Source organism: Panthera uncia (genome assembly GCF_023721935.1).
Source record: "Panthera uncia isolate 11264 chromosome A1 unlocalized genomic scaffold, Puncia_PCG_1.0 HiC_scaffold_17, whole genome shotgun sequence".
Lineage (NCBI taxonomy): Eukaryota > Metazoa > Chordata > Mammalia > Carnivora > Felidae > Panthera > Panthera uncia.
The window spans coordinates 6,817,858-6,840,648 of record NW_026057577.1 but is presented as its reverse complement, the minus strand read 5'-3'; the positions used below and the strand labels follow the sequence as shown (position 1 = coordinate 6,840,648).

Here is a 22,791-nt window from a genome sequence, read left to right as displayed (position 1 = left end):
TGGACGAGCTGGGCAGCTTCAAACACTGGGCTGCATGTTGGGGGCCCGTGTCACCCACCTGGCACTGCGCCAAGCCTCACGGCCATCAGTCTTGGGTGCCACCTATGATGCTGACGCTCGATTCACAGGTGGAGGCCCTGCCCTTCAGAGCCCCTGTGGGCCATCTAACCCAACTGTAAGGACTGAGGCCAGGTCGGCAGGACAGAAAGGGTCTCTATGGGGAAGGGCCATGAGTCCTGGAGGCAGCAAAGGAACCATCTGGGAGGCTGTAAGCAAGGCGCCATCCCTCTTGGGGTTCTGAGGTTGCACCTGGAGAAGGGCCACCACAATCCTCACCTTGGGGGCTGCCAGGCAGGTCTCTCAGAGATAGCCTCCTCCTCGCTGCACTGGGGCCTCGACCCAGCAGGTTCAAGGGCCTATTGGATGAACCTGAGATACAAACACACTTGGCCTGAGCCTCCTCAGGCCCTGCGTTTTCTGTGGGGCTGGTCATGGACTTTCTCCTTCTCACCTGCCCAGCATGGGGTGAGCCCCAGCCTCTCCCTGCCACCCTCCCAACACCCACTCTGCACTGAGCCACTGAGGGGCTGGTGGGAGCAGGCATGAAGACAGAGCTGCATGTCAGGAATCCCTCCCCAGAGGCTGCATTCTGACTAGATTGACAAGGTGGGGAACAGCATGCACAAGGTCACAGAAAACAGGAAATGGAGTGTTTTTTGCCTTGGGACCACAAGCCTGGGGGCAGAAGGGTCAGCCCACCCTCTACCTGCACCGACAAGCTTGATTTACCTCCTGTCTAACCGCTGGAGTTGCAACTGTGGTGCTGTTCTGCTTTCTCCAATGTCCTTTCCTCATGTTCCCTGCAGCCTGGTAGGGGAGAGGCTGCTGCCATTTCTGAACAGGAGAGAGCAAGGACTGAGCTGGGCCTTGGCTATGGGGAGGCATGGCTGTGGGGAGGCATTTGGGTGCCTGGGTTTGGAGAAGAAGCTGGAACCCTGGGCCCCGAGGCCTCTCCCAAAGCTTGGCATTCTGGGGTTTCCTCACAGGTCCCTGCACCAACTCACTCAGGAACCAGGAGATGGAGCTGGGTGATTGGCAAGGGCTGGGGTCCAGAGTGTTCTGTCTCCCCGTGGCTGGGGTAGGACACAACCTTCTCGGGTGGGCACTGGACCCTGAACAGGCCTCCCTGAGCTTCATGGGCACCAGCCCTGGACCTGCCATCATGTGTCTCAGAGGCCACTAACTCCTGTGATGCTTGCTTCCTGCCTCTGATACAGGACTCAGTGTGATCAGAAGGCAGGGACGGTCCCTGCTGATGTCTGCATGTCCTGTCTAATGTTTCCCAAGAGATACCAGGGAGCGAGAGAGTGAGGGAGCAAGGTGCTTCTAGCCAGGGCTCCTTGAGGCCCCATCAGGGGCTGGATGTGGCATGAGGCAGGGTGGCAGCCTGAGCCTGGCTGCTGGCTGAAGCCCATCCCTGCTCTGTTCCCTGCACTACTTGCCCTCTTTGGGGTCTTGGATGAAAAGGGGGTGTGCTGGGCTGGGCAAAGAGCAGATCCTGCCCAACCCTAATGTTCTCATGCCTTCTGTGGCCTTGCTGACATCCGGGGTTTGCTGGGCAGAATTCCCCAGAGAGGAGGCACTTGGAAATGTTGTGGCATTGTCTCTGCCTGTCCCTCTCAGATGGGACCCAAGTCCATGCTACCAGGACAGCCAGGTCTGGGACTGAGCAGGGCCTGAGACTGGCCAGGGTGGGTCAATGAACTCCAACACACACCCCTCTCTGCCCAGCAGACCCTGACTGTGTGAAAGGTACACATCATACTCCCTGACTTCCTGGCTGGGTGACCTGGTCACATGCCAGGTGGGGGCTCAGCAGCTCCATGGCCCATCTGCTTCCTGGCACAGAAACGTGACTCAGTGTATGAGGGTCTGGGGCAGGGGGTGGGGTAGGGGCGCGGGTAATGGGAGGAGTCTCATGGTAGGTTCATCAACCCCATCTCACCCCCACCCTCCAACCCTCATAAAAGAAGTGTCTGGTCACATGTAGGGCTGTTGGGTGTCCATTCACCAGGCCCTGTCAGTGCAACATGGGGTCTACAGAGTGGAAATGGCCACCGCATCCCCAGGCCCGAGCTGGGAAACTGCCCTTCATCCTGCCAAAAGTTTATGCCAGACCCACGAGTGAAAAGCACAGTGTGGACGTGGATATGCAGGGTGTATGAACATGTTTATACCAATTCTAGAGTTTACAATGTACTGTACATGTCGTCATTTTTGTGACTCAAATCTGTCCCATGACCTGTGTCACAGCTGTCACCGGAAAGCTATCCCCTGATACCAGCAGGATCCAGAAAGGGAGTGAATTGGGCTGCAGAAACCAGCCCATCTTGGGGCCAGGGGAGTGGGACAGGGTAGGGCCCATCAGCAGAATGGCAGGGGCCAGCGGCGTGGTGCCTGCTGGAGATGTAGAGGCTCCCAGGCCACCTGGTGACAGACTGGGGGTCAGCCCCTGTGGCACTCATCACCCAATGAGAGTGACACTGCAGTCACCCGGCCCTCTGGGGGTCGTGCCGTGTCCTTGCCGAGGTCACAGTAATGTGACCCCCACCATCCTGAAGGCAGGGCCCCTGAGGCATGTGCCACCCACATGTCAGGAGGCCCCTGGGCCTGCCGGGGCCGAAGTTCCACAAAAGGTGGAGGAAGGTCTCCTGTGCCGTGTGGTCGCTGGGGCGGGCGCCAGGCCGTGGGGTCACAGTTTGCAAAGCAGGGAAGCACCAACACCTCCACTTTCTGCTGGGCCGGCTGAGGCAGGGCTGCGGAAGGCTTCTGCTGACTTCCTCCCCTCCTCCTCCTCCACCTCCTCCTCCTCCTGCTCAGAGCTTCTCACGTCTTCCCCAAAATAGAAGATCTGCAGATTTAAACATGCCCAGGGTGGTGATTATACTTCCCTCCAGCCAGTCCCTGCAAGGCAGGTGACTCCCACCCCAGAGGGGCTCTGTACAACCCTCTTGGCTTAGTCCTCAGAGCCCACTGCTGCAGGCTTGGTCTGACCTCCGCTGGGCCGTGTTAATAGGCTGAACGAGCAGGAGGTGGTGTCTCACTTTCTGGCATAAGAATATGGACTGGGGTTTCCTGGACCTGGACACACATCCTGACGGCCTGCAGGGCCAGCCTCCGGCCATGGCAGTGGGGGTGGGGGTGGGTTGCAATCCTAACCTCCCTCCCACCCAGTGCATGAGTCCCACCCCCACCCCTAAGAGCCTGCCCTGTCCTGCCCCCTCCCCACGGACCTGGGTATCCACAAAGCCCCTCGGCCCTGGCCTGGCCCCAAGCACCCACCTTCTCCCCCATGCCAGTCTTTACTCCCGTCTTCACAGACTCACCTTAGAGATTTCCACCTCTCTTTTTCTGTTTGGTTCTCTGGGCTCTCACTTTCATAAGAAGCCAAATAAAGACCTGGTCAGAAAACGAGGTAAAATCACACAGTTATGGCCTATGATAATAGCCTGCCCTATACCCAGAGTCTGACCTGCTTTTTATTCTTAAATTAAACCTGTTGGGAGGTACACATGCAGTTGTATGTGCTAATTAATACAGAGAGGTCGGTGTACCCTTTCCCTAGTTTCTCCCAGTGGTCTGGGAGAAACCAATGGTCTCGCATTTGCAAAACTATAGCACAGGACCACCACCAGCATGTTGACGGTTTGCAGAACACCCTCATCACCACCAGAATCCCTCAGGCTGCCCTTTTAAGGCCCACCTGCTTCCCTTTCTTAATCCCTGGCCACCACTAATAGGTTCTCCATGTCCAGATTTTTGTCATTTCAAGAATGTGATATAGGGGCACCTGGGTGGCTCAGTCAGTTAAGCGTCCAACTCTGGATTTCCACTCAGGTCACGATCTTGTGGTTTGTGAGATCAAGCCCCATGTGGGGCGCTATGCTGACAGCACAGAGCCTGCTTGGGATTCTCTCTCCCTCTCTCCCTCTCTCTGCCCTTCTCTCACTCTTGCTGTCTCTGTGTCTCTCAAAATAAATACATAATTTTAAAAGAAGAATGTGATATAAATCGAATCAGTATGTAACATATGGGATGGTCTCTTTTCACTCCGAGTGATTCTCCGTGTTTCATCCAAGCTGTAGTATGAATCAATACTTAATTCCTTTTTCTTGCTGAAGACTATTCCGTGGCATGGATATACCACAGTGTGTTTAGCCACTCACCCACTGAAGGACACCTGCATTGCTTCCAGTGTTTCGCTAGAACTATTTATGCTGCTGTAATCATTGGAGTGCGGGTTTTTTGTGTGAACATGAGTATTCGTTTCTCTGGGATAAATAAATGCCCGAGAGCACATTTACTGAGTCAGACAGGCGGTGCAAATTTAGTTTTATAAGAAACCCTTTGTCTAGTTCTACATCCTGAAGATCTCCTGTTACTTTTATTTTTCCTAAAAGCTATACAGTTTTACATTTTATATTCGAGTCTGTGATTCATTCTGGGTTAATTTTTCATAAAAGGTGTAAGGATGAGGTCAAAGTTCATTTTTTGGCTTATGGATGTTCAGATGCCCCTGTTCCATTTGTTGCAAGGGCTCACTTTCCTCCGCTGAATTGCTTTTACACCATTCTCAAAAATCCCTGGGCACAGTGGGGTGTCTGGGTGGCTCAGTCAGTTGAGCGTCTGACTTCGGCTTGGGTCACGATCTTGTGGTTCATGAGTTGCAGCCCTGCATCTGGCTTGCTGCTGTCAGCTCAGAGCCCGCTTCGGATCTTCTGTCCCTCTTGCTCTCTACCTTTCCCCATGCACACGCTCTCTCTCTTAAAATTGAATAAACATTTAAAAAAAGTCACTGGGCATTTGTGTGGGTATATTCTTGGGTTCTCTATTCTGTCCCATTGATCCACGTATCTGTCTTACCAATACCACACTGCCTTGATTATTGTAGCTGTATAATATCAGCTTTAATATTGGGTAGAGTAATCCCCCCCATTTTATTCTTCTTTTTCAAAATTGTTTCAGCTATTCTAGTTTCTATGGCTTCCCATATACATTTCATTTAAAAAAATTTTTAAAAATATATATTTTTGAGAAAGAGACAAAGTGTGAGTGGGGGAGGAGCAGAGAGAGAGGGAAACAGAATCCAAAGCAGGCTCCAGGCTCTGAGCTGTCAGCACAGAGCCCAACATGGGGCTCGAACTCATGAACCATGAGATCATGACCTGAACTGAAGTTGGATGCTCAACTGACTGAGCCACCCAGGCTCACCCCCATATACAATTATCTTAGAATAATTGTATCTTTGTCTGCAAAAAAAAAAAAAATACTGTCTTTTGATGGGAAAATCCTGGATTTTGATAGGAAATGCATTAAATCCGTACTTAAATTTGGGGAGAATTGGTATCATTGCTATGCTGAGTCTTCCAATTCATGCATGTCATGTCCCTCCATTTATTTAGACCTTCTCTGATTTCTTTCATTAGCATCGTGTAGATTTTGGCATGCAAATCTTGGATATGTTTTGTTAGATTTATACCTAAGTATTTAATGTTTTTGAGCGATTATATTGAGTGATGGTGTTGTATTTTTAATTTCAGTGTCCACATATTCATTGTTAGCACACAGAAATATGATAGATTTTTGTGTCTTTATCTTGTATTCTGCAACTTGTGCTGAACCCACTTAGTTCTAGGAGTTTTGGAGATTCTTTGGGATTTTTTACATTTTTTAATAAATAAGGACAGTGTTAATTCATCCTTTCTGATCTGTCTTTATTTTCTTTTCTTGCGTTATTGCATGAACTAGATCTCCATTACTATCTTGAACAAAAGTGGTGAGAGTATATATCCTTGCCTTATTACTGATCTTAGTGAGAAAGCAGTCTTTCACCATTAAAAATGATGTTAGTGGAAAGGTTTTGGTAGGTGCAGTTTATCAGATTGATAAATTCCCCTCGATTCTTATTTTTCTGAGAGTTTTTCCCATGCATGGGTGTAGAAATCTGTCAAATGCATTTTCTGTGTCAGTTGATATAATCAAGTCATTTTTCTCTGTTAGTCTGTTAATATAGTAGATGACACTGATTGATTTTCAAATATTGAATAGTATCATATCTCTGGAATAAACTCACTTGGTCATGATATCTAACTATTTTTCAATATTGCCAAATTCTATTTGCTAATATTTTGTTAAGGAATTTTTGCATCTATATTCACAAGGGATCTTGGTCTTTACTTTCTTTGTTTTACTACCTTTATCTGGTTTTGGTGTCAGGGTAATACTGGCTTCATAAAATGAACTGGGAAGTTCTGTCCTCTTCTGTTTTTTTTTTTTTTGTTTGTTTATTTATTTTTGGGAGAGAGAGAGAGAGAGACAGAGTGTGAGCAGGCAAGGGGTAGAGAGAGGGAGACACAGAATCCTAAGCAGGCTCCAGGCTCCAAACTGTCAGCACAGAGCCCAACACAGGGCTCGAACCCATGCACTGTGAGATCATGACCTGAACTGAAGTTGGATGCTTAACTGACTGAGCCACCCAGGTGCCCTGTCCTCTTCTATTTTTTGAAAACGATTGTGTAGAATCCATATTAAGTCTTCCTTAAATGTTTAATAGAATTTTCTAGTGTAACTGTCTGAGCCTAGAGATTTCATTTTTGGGATGTTTTAAAATTACAAATGCAATTTCCTTAATGGTTATAGGGCTATTCAAATGATCTATTTTGTGGCAGTTTATGCTATTCAAGGAATTGGTCCATTTCGTCTAACTGGCCAAATTAATGGGTCTAGAGTTGTTCACAGTATTTTCTTATTAGCCTTTCAATGATGACAGAGACTATAGTGACATCTTCCATTTCATTCTAGATATTAGCATTTTCTGTCTTCTCTTTTTCTTTAAGAGGTTCTTTGCTGGAGGATGGCAATGTTACAGTTCTTTTCAAAGCACCAACTTCCTGTGGGTTACTTGAACAGTTTTTAGAATTCCATTTTGATTTATGTACAGTAAATTCCTGAAGGATATTTTCACTGGATATAGAATTCTGGGTTGGCAGCTATTTTCTTTCAGCACGTGAAAAATATGCCACTGCCTCTGGCCACCATGATTTCTGATGAGTACTCTAGTCATCCAAATTGTTTTGCCCTTATAGGTAAAGTGTCATTTCTTTCTCAGTGTTTTCAAAATTTGTGTCTTTTTATTTGGTGCTCAGAAATGTGACTATGATGTATCTTGGTATGGGTTTTTTTGGGTTGATCCTTTTTGGAATTCACTTGGCTTCTTGAATCTGTAGGTTTCTATCTTTTCCAAATCTGGGAACTTTCCAGCTATTCTTGGATTATTTTTTCAACCCTGTCCATTTTGTCCCCTTCCTTCCCAGACTCTGATGACAAGAGTGTTAGATCTTTTGTTATAGTCCCACAGGTCCCTGACACTCTGTTGTTCAGATTGTTTAATTTCTATTGTTCCATCTTCCAGCTCATCAATTCTTTGCTTTGTCTTTTCCATTCTGCTGTTGAGACCATCTACTCAGTTTTTTATTTTAGTTATTGTATTTTTCAATTCTATAATTTCTACTTGGCTCCTTTTTATATCTTCTGTTTCTTTGCTGATACTTTCTATACTGTCACCTGTTTCAGGGAGCCTCAAGGCTGGCTGTATTGCTAGGCAGGTCTTGCCAGAGGAAGCCTGGAGCTTAGTGCTGGTCAGGATTCTGTCAGAGGCTGTGACTAACCCAGTTGGGGCTCAATACATCTTAGGTCCCTTCTCTTGCTTTCTTCAGTTATTATTATTATTGTTTTTTTTGGTGGGGGGAAGGAGAGGATGAAACAAGGGTCACTGGAAGGAGCTCCTTTCTTTTTTAATTTGTTTTTTAAAGTTTATGTATTTATTTTCAGAGAGAGAGAGAGAGATAAATAGAGAGACAGAGTGAGAGTGAGCAAGAGAGAGAGAGAGACAGAGTGCAAGTGGGGGAAGGCAAGAGAGAGGGAAAGAGAGAGAGAGAGAGAGGGAGAATCCTAAGCAGGCTCCATGCTGTCAGTGCAGAGCCCAACACAGGGCTCAATCCCATGAACCGTGAGATCATTACCTGAGCTGAAATCCAGAGTTGGATGCTTAACTGACTGAGTCACCCAGGTGCCTTGGAAGGTGCTCCTTTCTAAGGGCACTTCAGAAGGGCTAAGTTTTTTTGCTGTATGTTCATGGCTAAATCACTGCCTCACACACAGCACGTTCTCTAGAGATACCATTGGCTGAAGGAGTGAATGAAATGCCCTTCTCTTGGGACACTTGGGTGGCTTAGTCAGTTAAGCGTCCAACTCTTGATTTCAGCTCAGGTCATGATCTCACAGTTATGAGATGGAGCCCCACAATGGGCTTTACACTGGGCATGGAGCCTACTTAAGATTCTCTCTCCCTCTGCCCCTCCCTTGTTCATGCTCTCTCTCAAAAAAAAAAAAAAAAGAGAGAGAGAAAGAGAGAGAGAAGAGAAATGCCCTTCTCTCACTCCTCTCCCTGCCCCCAGGCCCTCCCACCCCTTTCCTAATACGCTTTTGACACATTACTGCACAAGTTCTATTGGTTAATGACAACAGTTATCATAGTAACTAGTAGGTTAAATAATGGCCCCCAGAGATATCCAGATCCTACTCCCCGGGACATGTGAATATGTTAGCTTCTGTGGCCAAAAGGGACTCAGCAGATAAGATTAAGTTAAGGATGTGGAGATGGGGGGATTATCCTGGATTATCCAGCAGGGCCCTAAATGACACTGCAAGTGTCCTTCTAAGAGCGAGACAGAGGAGACTTGACCACAAGAGAGAAGATGATGTGATGGTGTTAGCAGAGGTTCAAATGATGTGCTTTGAAGATGGAGGAAGGGGGTCATGTGCCAAGGAATATGGGTGGCCACTAGAAGTCATAACAGGACAGGGAACAGTCTTCCCCTCAGAGCCTCCAGAAATAACCAGCTCTGTTGACACCATGATTTCAGCCCAGTGGAACTGACTTTGGACTCTAAGAGAATAAATCAGTGTTGCTTTGAGCCACTTAGATGCAGCAGGTGAGGCTTAGAGAGGGTGAAGCACCTGCCTAGAGTCACACAGCTTGCTGGGGTGGGAACAGCCCAGGCTGGCTTATCCATCAGGCTGCTGAACTTCTTGTTGCAGGTAGGGATTACTGTTTCAGGTGAACACTCCCCTCCCCCCAACCCACCCCCAAAAGTTAATGGCTCCAAAACATAACATATAAAATGGCAAACTTGAAAGTATTAACAATTAAAAGCAAAATCATTAAAAACTCCTTTCTCCTAAGTTTTTGTTTTTGGCAGAACATGTTCTCCCAGGCACGGGTGTGGGTCCCTTTATAAAATGCTTGCTGTGGGGACGCCTGGGTGGCTCAGTTGGTTTAGCGTCTGACTTCAGCTCAGGTAATGATCTTGTGGTTTGTGGGTTCAAGCCCCGCATTGGGCTCTGTACTGACAGCTCAGAGCCTGGAACCTACTTCGGATTCTCTCTCTCTCTCTCTGCCCCTCCCCTGCTCACGCTCTGTCTCTCTATCTCTCAAAAATAAATAAACATTGGGGCGCCTGGGTGGCTCAGTCGGTTGAGCGGCCGACTTCGGCTCAGGTTACGATCTCGCGGTCCTTGAGTTCGAGCCCCGCATCGGGCTCTGTGCTGACAGCTCGGAGCCCGGAGCCTGTTTCAGATTCTGTGTCTCCCTCTCTCTCTGACCCTCCCCCGTTCATGCTCTGTCTCTCTGTCTCAAAAATAAATAAATGTTAAAAAAAAATTAAAAAAAAATAAATAAACATTAAAAAATTTTTTTAAATGCTTGTTGTGCTCAGTGGGGACCTCCTGGGGTAGGTTGAGGGTCTTGGATCCAGGAAGCAGCTGACCATGGGGCCACATTGCCTCCCCTGAGATGATCAACTCAGGACCAAATGGCCACTTGCTTCCAGCACTTTCTCTTCCTGGAGTATGCTTGCTTAGAAAATTCACAAGCAAATTTGTCACATTTGATAAATGATCAGATGGGAATGCTGATTTACTGGAGGGCACAGACATTAATGGCACTCTGGAGAAAAGATGCCTCATCACACACACACACACACACACACACACACAGGCATGCACGCACTCACACAAACATGCACACACCCCCAGCTGTGGAAAGACCCATGGGGAGCCCAGGGCTCTGCCTTCCCTATGTGAGCACGGGGAGGGTAGTTCTCACCATCTTGCTTATTTTACCAATGAGGAAAGTGTGTGGGACCGATGGTTTCAATTTATGATGTCCAGCAGCAACCATACTGTGTCCAAGGGGAAGCCTGGCCCTGGGGACCCTGGAGGTCCCCAGCCTGCAGCTCCTCAGGCCCTGACTGGTGCTCAGCCTTCTCTGCTCCCTTTCACATCCAGCAAACATGGGCGTGATGCATCCTGCTTGAAGCAGGGGCCCCATATGGAGATGTGACTAGGAGACCACCCCAGAGTCCCAGAGCTGGGGGTGACAGAGGCCATAGGGTCACCTTACCATCCTCGCTGAAGATGGGGGCGGTGTGCAGGTAGTGGGTGATGCTGGGGTCTTGCTCAAAGGGACATTCCACTTGTTTCCACGTGATGAACTCTCCAACCTGCTTGGCCAGCTCCAGAAATTTCTGCCAGGGTCATTGAAACACAAATGGGAGCCCCTTACCCCGCCTCCACGCCTCAGTGCCTGGAGGTCACCTGTGAGAGCGGGCCAGTCTCACTCATCTGTCCCTGGGGGCCCACTCCTGGGCAGGGCAAGGCAGAGCACTGGGCAGTAAATGACAGACCCCCCATTAGGAAACCTGGGTGTTCGCCACATCTCTTCATTCCCTCTGTGGAATCTGGGGAGAGAGAGCATCTAGGGCCAGGTCATCGGCAGGCAGCACATCCAGCGAGAGGCGAGTATTACTCTAGTTTCATTCTTTTTCATGATTATCCCTGAGTTTGTTTATCTAGAAAATGATGCAAATAAATTTAAATAAATGTATTTAAGGAAGATTTAAGTGGATCCACTTAAAGCAGAATTTTATTTAAGTAAAATTTAAATACATTTATTTAAATTAAAAAAAAAATCTGTGCTGACTTAAAGAAGGCTTTTAAATAAACTGCCAGCATAAAGTCATGACTGGGTGGGAACGACCCTCTATGGCATCTTTCATCAGTCCTGGTGGCTGGCTCCAGCCCCCACTGCCCCTGCCCCAAATCTGGGGCCTCAGAAGCACTTTACAGTCTTGCCTTTCCTCCCTCGGTCTCAGGTCTGAGGACCAGTTTAAGAAGAGTGCAATACAGGGCTTTCCACAGCTGGTATGTGTGGGGTCTTCTGGAAAGTGTGATCTTGGGCTCCCGGGCCCCTCTGTTAATTTAACCCAAGGCCAGCCTCCTCCATGTCACTTCCAGTCCAGACTGTCCTGGGGATGCAGCTCCCAGGCTCCCTGCTGGACTGGACTTCTCCCTGCTACACAGGTTCTCAGGGCTAAGCAGGCCTGCAGGCAGCACAGGAAAGTCTGCCGGGGAGTCTGTGTGAGGCCCCAGAGCAGAGGCAGCTCCAGGCCAGAGGGCCCAGGCGTTGGGTGGGGGACCCACCAGCAGGGGATGCTGTCCCCACAGAGCCCTTGGTGGGTTCTGTGCCAAAGCCCTGTTTTAGAGGGGGAGAGACTGGGGCTCAGATAGCGCAGGGGCCAGCTCAGGACTGACTGTCCCTTGGTGTTGGAGGCTGGGTGGGGCCAGCACGAGTGTGGGCCAGCCTTCCTAGGGAGAAGAGTCTCCTCCTTCTTGCAGATTCGGGGGTTGTCACTGCTGCATGGCTGGCTTTGTCTATCTGACTCAGTGACCACTTGCTGTCACTGCCCAGGGCTCTCAGGGCTCCTGGGCCTCAGCTCTCACCATGCCTAGCCCACCAGCCACTCCAAGATATGTGTGCTGGGTGGTCCCATGTGTGTGTGTGTGGGGGGGTCAGCCTGCCTTTGCTTCTAAGGAGCTCAGGGACTGGAGAGCTGTGACCAAGGAATGCCCAGTCCACTGAGTATGGGCTGGGCCACCCTCTGTCTGGGAGGTCAAGGGGAGCCTCCTGGAGGAGGGGGACACTTGAGCTGATGGCAGTGAGTGTCTGCAGAGGGAGTAGAAATCTTTCCTTCTCTGCCCACACTGCTTGCCCACCTCCTCCTGTGCTCAGGGAGGCCTTCCCTGACACATGCCCTGTGCCCTGTGCGGGTCACAGCATCTCACCCATTGTCACTGTGGGTCCGTGGGGCTTTCTCACAGTCTTGTGCTCTTCGAGGGCTGAAAATGAGTCTGCCTCACCTGTGGCGAGCAGTGGGGGATCAGTGCCTGCATGAGCCTCAGTCTCCTGTGGAAGGGGTGGGGTGGGGAGACCCTGATAATCCCACCGTGATGTCTTGTGAACCGTCCCCAATTCGTCTGGTGCCCCTGCCCTGGGGGCTTTGATTGTCGGGGGCCCCTGGACTCTACCTCAAAGTTGACATGTCCATTGGGGAGGCGGTTGGCACAGCCCTCGTTCAGGAAGTAGATGTCTTTGATGAGCAGGCTGAAGAAGGGAATGACGATCTGGAAGAGAGAGGGTACAGGTCAGCCCTCAGTCGGCAGGAAGCACAGGCCCCTTTACCCTAGCACCAGACTCTTTCTTCCCAGGCCCCATCAGACTCCAGTGCTGTCTGAGCACCTACTGTATACGGCCCCCCCCCCCCCCCGCCTCCCCGTGTTGGGGCTGAATGAAAGATGCATGGTCCTCATGCCTTTTGAACATTTCTTCCACTCTCCGCGGGGAGAGGCTGGTGGCAGTTCCCCTCGACCCTCCACCATCCAGGGATCTGCAGACCACCTGGTTCAAGTGTGCCAGGAGGACTTCAGGTGCATGCAGAGCCCACCATGAGATATGTATGGAAAGTGAGTCACCTGTTGTGAAATTCTGCAGCCTACTTTTTAAAATATATATTTCATGATTTGTCATTTTATGCCTTTCTTGATGCCTGAAGGAACAGACTTTGGAGCCCGGCCTGAGTAGGGCGGGGGTCTCTGCGTATCACTGCCTGGATGTCTCATTTCTCCCTCCCTGCTCTGCACATGCCAACTCCTGGCCCCTAGGGTAGGGACACCCACTGCTGACAGCTCTGGCGACCCGAGGGGAGCTGGCTGGGTGCACGCTGCTGCGGTGGGTTGGACTGTGTCCCCCCAAAAGATACATTTGAGTCCTAAACCCTGGTGCCTGTGAATGGGACCTAATTTGGAGATAGTCTTTGCAGATGGAATCGGGTTAAGAGGAGGTCATACCGGATAGAATGAGCTCTCCTCCAGTGACTGACGTCCTTGTGAAAAGAGGGAAATTTGGACACACACAGGAAGGATAGCCATGTGAAGACAGAGGCAGAGATGGGAGTGATTTGGCCACTGGCCAAGGAACACCCAGGGCCATCAGAAGCTGGGAAAGGCAAAGAAGGATGCCCCCTTTGGAGGGAGCACGACCCAGACAGACTACCTTGATTTTGGCATGTGGCCTCTAGAATGGGGAGACAATACATTTCTGTTCTTTTCTTTTTATAATTTTTTAATGTTTATAAATTTATATATAACATTTATAAATGTTTATGTTTTTGAGAAAGAGAGACAGACCGTGAGTGGGGAAGGTACAGAGACAGGCGGAGACAGAATCCGAAGCAGGCTCCAGGCTCTGAGCTGTCAGCACAGAGGCCAACGCGGGGCTGGAACTCATGAGCCGTGAGATCCTGACCTGAACCGAAGTTGGACACCCAACCAACTAAGCCACTCAGGTGCCCCTGTTCTTTTTTCATTTTTAAGTAGGCTTCACACCCAGTGCGGAGCCCAACACAAGGGCTTGAACTCATGACCCCAAAATCAAGACCTGAGCTGAGATCAAGTCAGATGCTTAACCGACTGCACCACCCAGGCGCCCCAACATTTCTGTTGTTCTAAGCCAGTTCCTAGGGAACTAACACGCCTGCTGTGCCCTCAGGCTCCAGAGCTGGGCATGTGCTGCCAGTCTGGCCAGGAGTGGCCTTCAGCCCATCACCCTTGGGACCAGGCGCCAGGGCCTGACATTTCTGGCTAACCCCTTATCTAAGTTGATAAAGGCTTTGAGATCAGGACCTGGGTATGACCACTCTGCACAGTACGGATGCATGGATGGCTCAGTGGGTCAAGGAAGATGGGAAACTGAGGCCCACACAGTGGCAGGGCCTGGCCCAAGGTCACCCAGTGAGTGAATGCTGAGGCTGGGACCAGAGCCAGATTTAGCAGGGAGATGAATTGCCTGGTTTGTCCAGGGCTGAGGGGTTACATAAAAGTGGAGCCATCCCAGGGAAACTGGGACAAACTGGTCACCTTAGATTTATGTCAACTCCTCAGACATTTGCTCAGGTCTTCACTGTGCTAGGTGCTGGGGCTTGGAGAAGAGTGAGGGTATGTCAGACACATCCAGTGTAGTGGAGCCTTTTCCCTGAAGTCTTTGCTATCTATAGGCTGGGTTTAATTCCCATTTGGGCCCCTAAAGAGCCCTCCACTCATGCCCTGTCACAGGGGCATTGGTGGCCGGCCTGAGTGCTCCATTGTGCCAAGCTATACATGCATGGGGATCGAGTTTCATCTCAGCAAGTTCCGAGATGCAGGGTTCTATTACCCTAACTTACAGACAAGGAAGTCGAGACCCAGAGAGGTTAAGCAACTCACACAAGCTCACACAGCAGTAAGTAGCTCAGGAAGGACTAGCCCCTGTCCTGCCTGCTTTCTCACTGTGCCAGGAGGGAGAGCAGTCTCTGTGCATCTCCCTATGCCCACCACAGTGCTGAGCCCCAGGCCCAGGGTTGGGGCATGATGGCTGCGTTGGGTTGTAATGTGCCTGAAATGTTCCAGGACAGGGAGGGGATTAAGGGCAGTGGTCCTCAGGGACTCAGTGCAGGCTTCCTAGAGGGTGGACATTGGAACTGGTCCTCAAAGAGGCAGCATTTTCTGAGAACTTCTCACCATTTCTGTCTGCCCACATGGGCTCAGACTACCATCCTATCAGGCTTTAGCATCCTGGCCGGTCTTCCTGCCCCCATGGGTTGACTGTAACCCACTGATGTTGTTTTCTGGAGCTAAGCGGTGGCATCAGGGGGTCAGCCAAAGAATCCTGTGTGGAGTGGGCCCCATCACAGAGATGGGGAGAAAGAGGGGCAGATAGGAACTAGCTATAGATAAGAAGAAAGCATAGAATGCCATGACCACTGAGACCTCCTGGCCTCAAAATTTCAGCTGTAGCAGTGAGGAACTGCGAGAGCATCAGCAAATATTCTTCCTTCCTTCCTTCCTTCCTTCCTTCTATCTGTCCCTCCATCCATCCAACCAACCATTCATCCATCCATCTTCCAGTCTTCTATCCATTTATGAAGCACCTTCTGTGGGCCCAGCCGATGATCCATATCTCTTTGGACGTTAGAGGAGAATGCAGAAAAATGAAAGGCACAGCTCTGTAAATCACCCACCTCGAGCCCCTGTACCCCAGAGCTGGAAGGGGGCTCAGCGTGCAGGAACGGGACATCACAGTCCACCCCACAGCCACCTGGTGATCACGGATGGAAGAAAAATAATGCAGAGTGCCAGTGCCATAATTGACATCTTGGACCAAAGGTGGCAGCCAACTCTATCTGCCCCCACTCCACAGTCCCACTCCTGGGCCACAGGCGAGGACCTCTGTGACTGCCACACAGCACCTGCGCTCTGGGAATAGGACGAGGCCTGGTGGTGCGCTGGAGAGGCTGACTCCTGGTTTTGCCACCTACTTGCTGTGAGACTGGACAAGTGAGGTCTCCTCTCTGAGACTCAGTCTTCTAATCTGGGAAATGGCACTGCTAGAATCCACCCAGTAAGTAGTCATCAGAATTGAATGGAAGGGAGAGACAGAGTCAAGTAGTCCTCACGTGGTAAGTGTTCAGTGAAGCAAGGTCTCTGTCCCTGACACTCTGGTTTTGCAGCTTCCTGGCTCCTGGGGGACAGGCTCACTTGCCCGGGATTTTGAGGTTCTGTCTCACTGAATGCTGCTCCCTGGCATCAGCCCTCCTCAGACCCAGAACTGCTGAAGGGCTCACAGCCTGAATAGGAAAGGCCAGCTGGATAGGACATAGCCATCAGTGGGGCCAGGGTCTGTGAACACCCACCCTGGGAGGGCCGGCTGGGTGGCACAAATGTGCAGGTCTTGGCCTGCTCCCCAGACTTAAACCTTGGTAGCCATCTCATCTAATTCCACAGGGACTTTGAATTTCAAGAACAGCAACTTGTTCTCAAACTGGAAACAGACCTCCACAAACACGGCAGAGACCTAATTCTGCCAATATTCCTGCCAGGAGATCAGGCAGAAAAGGTCTTGGTGTTTCTTCCCCATGGATATGATAACTCTAATCATCGGGCTGGTGACAGGTTTTAAGCCAGAGGTTCCCCGCAATCCCAGGGCCCAGTTTCTTGTATTGGAGGCCACCAGGAGAATTTGGGAGACAAATACAATTGATCAGGGTCAGCGAGGCCCCCAAATGCAAATGTATAAGAACAGAGCCTGTGAAAAGGCAGTTCTAGTGAGCGAGAAGCTTGGTTCAGTCATTGCCAAAACCGTGAATGTGATCTGAAGCTATATCAATGAAGGTATTGCGTTTAGAGTAAGGAGGTGTAAGACCCTATGTACTTGTAAACAATTTGATCTGAAACAGAAGGGACTCTGACAAGTCACACTGTTCAGGGACCAAAGAGATCCAAGTGGGGAGTGGACTGGAGACCGAGTATGGCGGGGCAGACCTGGGTTGTTGACTTAGGAGGGAGGGGAAGGGGACCCGGGGGCGCCGAAGGACTGGTGGGTAGAAGAGGGAGCAGCCTCATTCTGCCTGGTCCTCCAGAGAGGACAACCCCAGCCCCATAAGGGAACACTTCCTACCAGCTAGAGCTGCGTGAGCATGGGCTGATCTGTTCTGTAAGGTGGTGAGTTGCCCAAATTGGAGGCAAAGAAGGAACATGGCTGCCTATACAGATGCTGTAGAAGGGCAGGGGTTTGGACCCAGTGACGTTGGAGTTGGCATAGAGGCTCTCTGATACAGCCCATCTACGCCAAGGTAGGGAGTAGGAAGGAGTAGGGAGGAGCTCTCAAGGCCAGGCAAGCCTCTGACCTACCTTCTCCCGGCTGCTGTGGGCAGTCAGGGAGCGGTGGGCTGCCCCCCGCAGGGCTGTCCTGTAGTTGCAGAAATTCCCTGTCGGGTCCATCTGGTGCTGGAAGGAGACAGGGAAGCATGTGGGGGAGCTGCATCCCAGGGTCGGCCAGTTCCAGCCGGCAGCCCGGCAGCCTTGCTTACCTCAAGGATGAAAAACTTGGCTGTCTTCACTTTGGCCCAGGTCTTCTTCAGCCTGGAGACAGGGCTCATGTTCATGCCGGCTGGAAGAGGGAGGGTCGAGCTAGGGGAGTGTCTCTGGGCTGCACAGTCTGCTTAATTGCCTAGGGCGAGAGGTCTGGGGGGTGGCCCCAGCTGGCCGCCTGAACCAAGGTTGAGGCCTCTGCAGACGGCCCGATGGTGGTGTATGGGTGCTGGGGACACTGTGTCTGGGCGAACCGGCCCATGTGTGCAGGCCCCTGTCCCAGTCCCCGCCAAACTGGCCCCACACCATGACCAGGGTCTGCTTTGGGCCCCTGCTGTCCCTGGTTCTGGGGACACACTGTCCAGCCCTCACCAAACACCCTGGCAAGGAAGGCCTCAAAGGGGGGGGTCAAGTCTCCAGGACCTCTGGGGCAGGGGAGTATGGGCTCAGCAGCACCAACCTTGCTCAGAGGAGGGCCCTGGTTTCCCCCCCGCACCCCACCCCTGGCCTGTCTGCAAGTGCCTCTGGGGGCGCTCCCACAGGGCCCGGGCTGGCTGGCCTACTCACAGATAATGGCCATCAGAGAGTTGAAGTTGCCAATGTTGAAGCACTCACGGGCCACGTCAATGAAGAACTCCACCACCTGGGCCCTCTGCTTCTTCTTGGCCGGCTGGGGAGAAGGCATCTGAGCCTTAGTGGTGACACGGCCCCACCCCATCACTAGGCCAGTCCCTCATCAACATTCTCTCAACCCAGTTCACGGTGGAGCCGCTTGATGCTGGGTAGTCTGCAGCCAGAGAGTTCAGGGTCTCTGCGCGTCCTCGGCAGAGCCCGCAGAGCCCACCACCATGACGGGCTGTGGGGGAGGGGGTCTGACGGGACTCCACGGGGCATCCAGAGTGCTGAGGGGCTCTCCCTCCAAGACACAGCTCCTCCCTCCAGGCCCAGCTCCAGCATCCTCCATGGCTCCCTCACCCGTCCCCCGTGCATCGAGCTTGCTCTCCCCACCCTGGGGCTGCACGGACCCCGGCCCTGTCCCCAGAGTGGCCCCCTCCACTGCTTCCTGTTGAATGACTGCATGGCTTCACCTCCAGCTTGTGGCCAAGTGCTTGGGACCCTGACTTCTCTGATGGCTCCAAACAATGTTATCCCCTGGGCCGTCCTAGACTGAGGCACTGCTGGGCTCCTGGGAGGGCTCAGTCCAGCTTTGCCTATGTAAAAACTGCCACCTGAGCTGCCAGGCCAGTAATGCAAATGCAGGAAGCAGGTGGGGCCCGTGGAACCCTACCCTGTGTTCTTTCCATATGGATTTGCCGGCTTGCTCTTACGTGCAGCAGTGGTCTTTACTGCCACAAGGAAGCATAAGATGTGCTGCCCAAACCCCGTTCAGAAAGCCTCCCACCCGAGGTCCTTCCTGTCCCTGTCGGGGTGTCTGTACAGTGGTGGAGATGGCTGAGCCTGGCGGGGATGGAGGCCAGGCATTTCAGCCTGCTGTTGGTGCCCAACAGGAAGCACTGTCAAGGCTGAGGCATCGCAGACCAGCTTCTCCTTCTGAGCAGGCCTGCCTCTGCCCCTTTCTCTGCCCCTTACCCCAGTTTCCATCTCAGCATTTGCTTCCAGAGAGCCCCACCTGGCACCTGTGTTGCCTTCAGTCTTTCCTTCCCTGACACAAGTGGCCCCAGGGCCTCACCTGATGGTGACAGGGGGCTTGGAGGAGGTTCCTCCGCTCTAAGGAAGAGAAGACGGTGGGCAGGGTCTGGCCCTGAGGGACCGTGACTTGGTGACAAGGGCACCTGGCTCAGTATTGATGTCTTCCTGCCTTCTGGGAGAAGCTGGAGACCTGGGCTTTGCATGTACAATCTCCCAGTTCTTAAAAGGTTGGGGCATTTCTATTCTAAATGCTGAGAGAGCCAAACACAGTGTGGCAGCAGGGCAGGCCACGCCACCCAAGGCAGATAGGAAGAGATGGGGGCGGGACCACTTGGCAGATCTGACTCCTTCAGCAAGCCATCTCTGACACTCTCTGTCAGAGTCCAGTGGATCCATGCCAGGCTCCATCCAGAGAGAAATGTCACGGTAGGCAAGCTGGGTGGTGACACCTGGTGTCCCAGAGAGGTGCCCAGCTTGGTCCCGGGCTTGGACACAGACAAGCTCAAGAGGCCCTTCTGGTTCCCTCCCAGGTGGGCTCCCCCAACCCCCACCACCTTTGGCTAAGCCAGGTCATACCCCCCGGCTTTCTACGCACCATGCAGATCTCAGTCGCCACGAGGTAGCACAATCTGTTGAACCATTTCACATAAGCCTCCAGATTGTTGGTCTTGTCACTGAAACAAGGCTGGGAAAGACACAAGGATCATACTCAGTCTTTCTGTCAATAACTTTTGGAACATGGAGTCAGTTCATTGATCATTATTGTAGATGATCTGGAAACCGTTGAAACCTCAAAATCATCCACAAATACCAATAGTTTGAAGTGTATCCTTCCAGTCTTTTTTCTATATACTCAAAGATGTAAGTTAATATGATATATATATATATATATATATGCATAGCTCCCCCACATCTGATTGTCATTTTTCATGGATTCTGTCTTTGTGAATCTGTCTGCTTCCTAAAAACGTATTTGTAGCCCCAAATCGCTACTCATGTCACTGTCACTTGCTGTCATTCATGGATATGTGCAGAGTGGCAAAAAATTTGAGTCACGTGGGGTGCCTAGGTGGCTCAGTCAGTTAAGCACCCGACTTTGGCTCAGGTCACAATCTCACGGTTCATGGGTTCGAGCCCCACATTGGGCTTGGTGCTGACAGCTCAGAGCCTGGAGCCTGCTTCAGATTCTGTGTCTCCCTCTCTCTCTGCCCCTCCCCTGCTCATGCTCTCTGTCTCTCTGAAAAACAAATAAACATTAAAAAAAATATTTGAGTCACTCAAAGTGCCTTTTTGTTCCCAGCAGAGGTTGAGCTGACACCCTGCCTTCTCGTTTCAGCTCCCCTACTGTGAAGAAACTGTCCTTTTTTTTTTTTGTGGTCTGTTCAGTGTGATGGTGAGTTCCCTGCTTAACGTGGCTCCAAGCACAGTGCTACAGTTCCTGAGCACATGAAGGTTGTGATGTGCCCTAACGAGAAAATACGTGTTAGATAAGCTGCACTCAGACATGAATCATGAGTTCAATGTTATTGGAAGAACAATATATGTTAAATACGGTGTCTTTGAACAGAAACACGCACAATGCAAAGTTATGTATTGGCTGGTCGATGCAAATGTGGTGGGAGGCTTGCAAGGAACTTACCCCTGTATTTCCCTTGGGAGCAGTGGCATTTGCTAATTCTGTGTTCACGACAACTTCATGGATATAATTATGTTAAATTATGAGAGTCAACTGTATGTATCTATCTGCACATAACTGTATATATGCTTCCGTATTTTTCCACATGAACCTTTTCATGTGTCATAAAATATCCCTTGGAAACATAATTTTTCGATTGATGTGGAATATTCAGCTGTATAAATGTACTGAAGTTTAAAAGATTTAACTTAACTTAAATATTCATGTTGAAATTGCCAGGGTGACTTTCAATAAGTAGAGGGGGAGATGGAATTGGGGATCTATTAATCCAAAAGAAGTAAAGAAAAGAGGAAAAAAGACAGGGAAGAGTTGGGAAGACAAGTCAAAGGTGCACAGAAAGTGGTAAAACCTGATCCATATATATCAGTAATTATAATTGCTGTTTTTTTATTTTATATTATTTTATTTTACTTTATTTTATTTTATTTTTCAGTGTGTGTGTGTGTGTGTGTGCACGAGCAGAGGAGAGGGGCAGAGGGAGAGAGAGAGAGAGAATTTTTTTCTTTTGGTTTATTTATTTTTGAGAGAGAGAGAGCATGAGCAGGGAAGGGGCAGAGAGAGACAGAGACACAGAATCCAAAGCAGGCTCCAGGCTCTGAGCTATCAGCACAGAGTCCCACACCTGGCTCTCTTGAGCATGAGATCATGACCTGAGCTGAAATCAGATGCTTTAACCAACGGAGCCATACAGGTGCCCAGAATCATTTTTTTTTAATGTTTGTTTATTTTGAGAGGGGGAGGGGCACAGAGAGAGAAGGAGAGAGAACTCCAAGCAGGCTCCATGCTGTCAGTGCAGAGCCTGATGTGGAGCTCAATCCCACCATGAACCATGAGATCATGACCTGAGCTGAAATCAAGAGTTGGATCCTTAACAGACTGAGCCACCCAGATGCCCCGAGAGACAGAATTTTAAGCAGGCTCTGCACTCAGTGCAGACCCTGACTCGGGGCTTGATCCCATGACCAGAAGAAATCAAGAGTTGGATGCTCAACCAACTGAGCCAGTCAGTTGTCCCAATTGCTGTAATTTTAAAACCCCAGCTACTTGATATTTCAAGTGGGACACCCAAATCCAAAGATATAAGTTAAAAAAATGGAAAAATATATATAAAAAATATCACATAGCTGTACTAATATTAGACAAAATAGATTTTAAGGCAGGAAAAAAAGACTCTAGGGCAAAAAGCATCAGAGAAGATTAAAGGGTAACCACATAATGGTAAAAGTTTGATCAATTGAGGGTATGTCACAAGTCCAAACTTGCTTGCGCCTAACAACATAGCTTCAAAATATAAAGGCAAATGCAGTCAGAAAGTAAACCTCTTTATAGGGAGAAATCACATCTTCTTGCCACAGTGGAAGATTTTCACACATTGGCAGTACTCCACAGATTATGGAGACAAACAAGACAGTATAAATATAAATTTGAGCAACACAATTTACATAGTTGAAGTAATGGACAGATATGGAAGCCTGTCTACCCTCCAACCTATGAGAATGTGCATTCTTTTCAAATAGTTGGAAATCTAAAAACACATTTTAAAATGATCTATGGGTCAAAGATGAAATCGTCACGGAAATTAAAACAAGAACGAAAATGTTGAAAAACAAAATGTGGAGGATGCAAACAAAAAATATATTTAGAAAGAAATGGATAGTCTTTCATGCTTTTATTAGAACAGGGGCTCCTGGGTGGCTCAGCTGGTCGGGTGTCTGACTCTTGATTTTGGCTTGCGTTATGATCTTGTGTTGTGAGATTGAGCCCTGCGTCAGGCTCCATGCTGAGCAGGAAGCCTATTTAGGATTCTCTCTCCCTGCCCCTCCCCCACTCAGGCTTGCACACGTGTGCTCTGTCTCTCAAAAAGAAAAAAAGAAGAAACGATAACAACAGGCTGAATATCCAACAATAAAAAATAATTAGAAAAGGAAAAAGAAAGAATCCAAAGCTTTCTGGATTTTTGGATTTCTACTTTCTTTAAAGTAGATGGAGGGAAATAATAAAGATTAGAGAAAAAAATGAAATAGTAAAGAAAGATGCAACACATAGGATCAAGGAAGCTAGAAGCTCTTTACTTGAAAAGGCTA

At 49.9% G+C, this 22,791-nt stretch overlaps 1 protein-coding gene across 1 annotated transcript in view; it reads right to left on the bottom strand.

Moving 5' to 3' along the window:
* Positions 1–2,284: 2,284 nt before the first annotated feature.
* Positions 2,285–22,791, bottom strand: part of RASGEF1C (RasGEF domain family member 1C) — a 38,524-nt gene continuing 18,017 nt past the window's right edge. The window contains exons 6-13 of the mRNA XM_049648818.1: positions 19,607–19,696; positions 17,929–18,031; positions 17,361–17,440; positions 17,182–17,277; positions 12,487–12,582; positions 10,518–10,646; positions 2,785–2,911; positions 2,285–2,487 (exon numbers count right to left, since the gene is read on the bottom strand). Coding sequence (XP_049504775.1) covers positions 2,285–2,487; positions 2,785–2,911; positions 10,518–10,646; positions 12,487–12,582; positions 17,182–17,277; positions 17,361–17,440; positions 17,929–18,031; positions 19,607–19,696 — 924 coding nt within the window. The remainder of the gene's footprint in view (positions 2,488–2,784; positions 2,912–10,517; positions 10,647–12,486; positions 12,583–17,181; positions 17,278–17,360; positions 17,441–17,928; positions 18,032–19,606; positions 19,697–22,791) is intronic.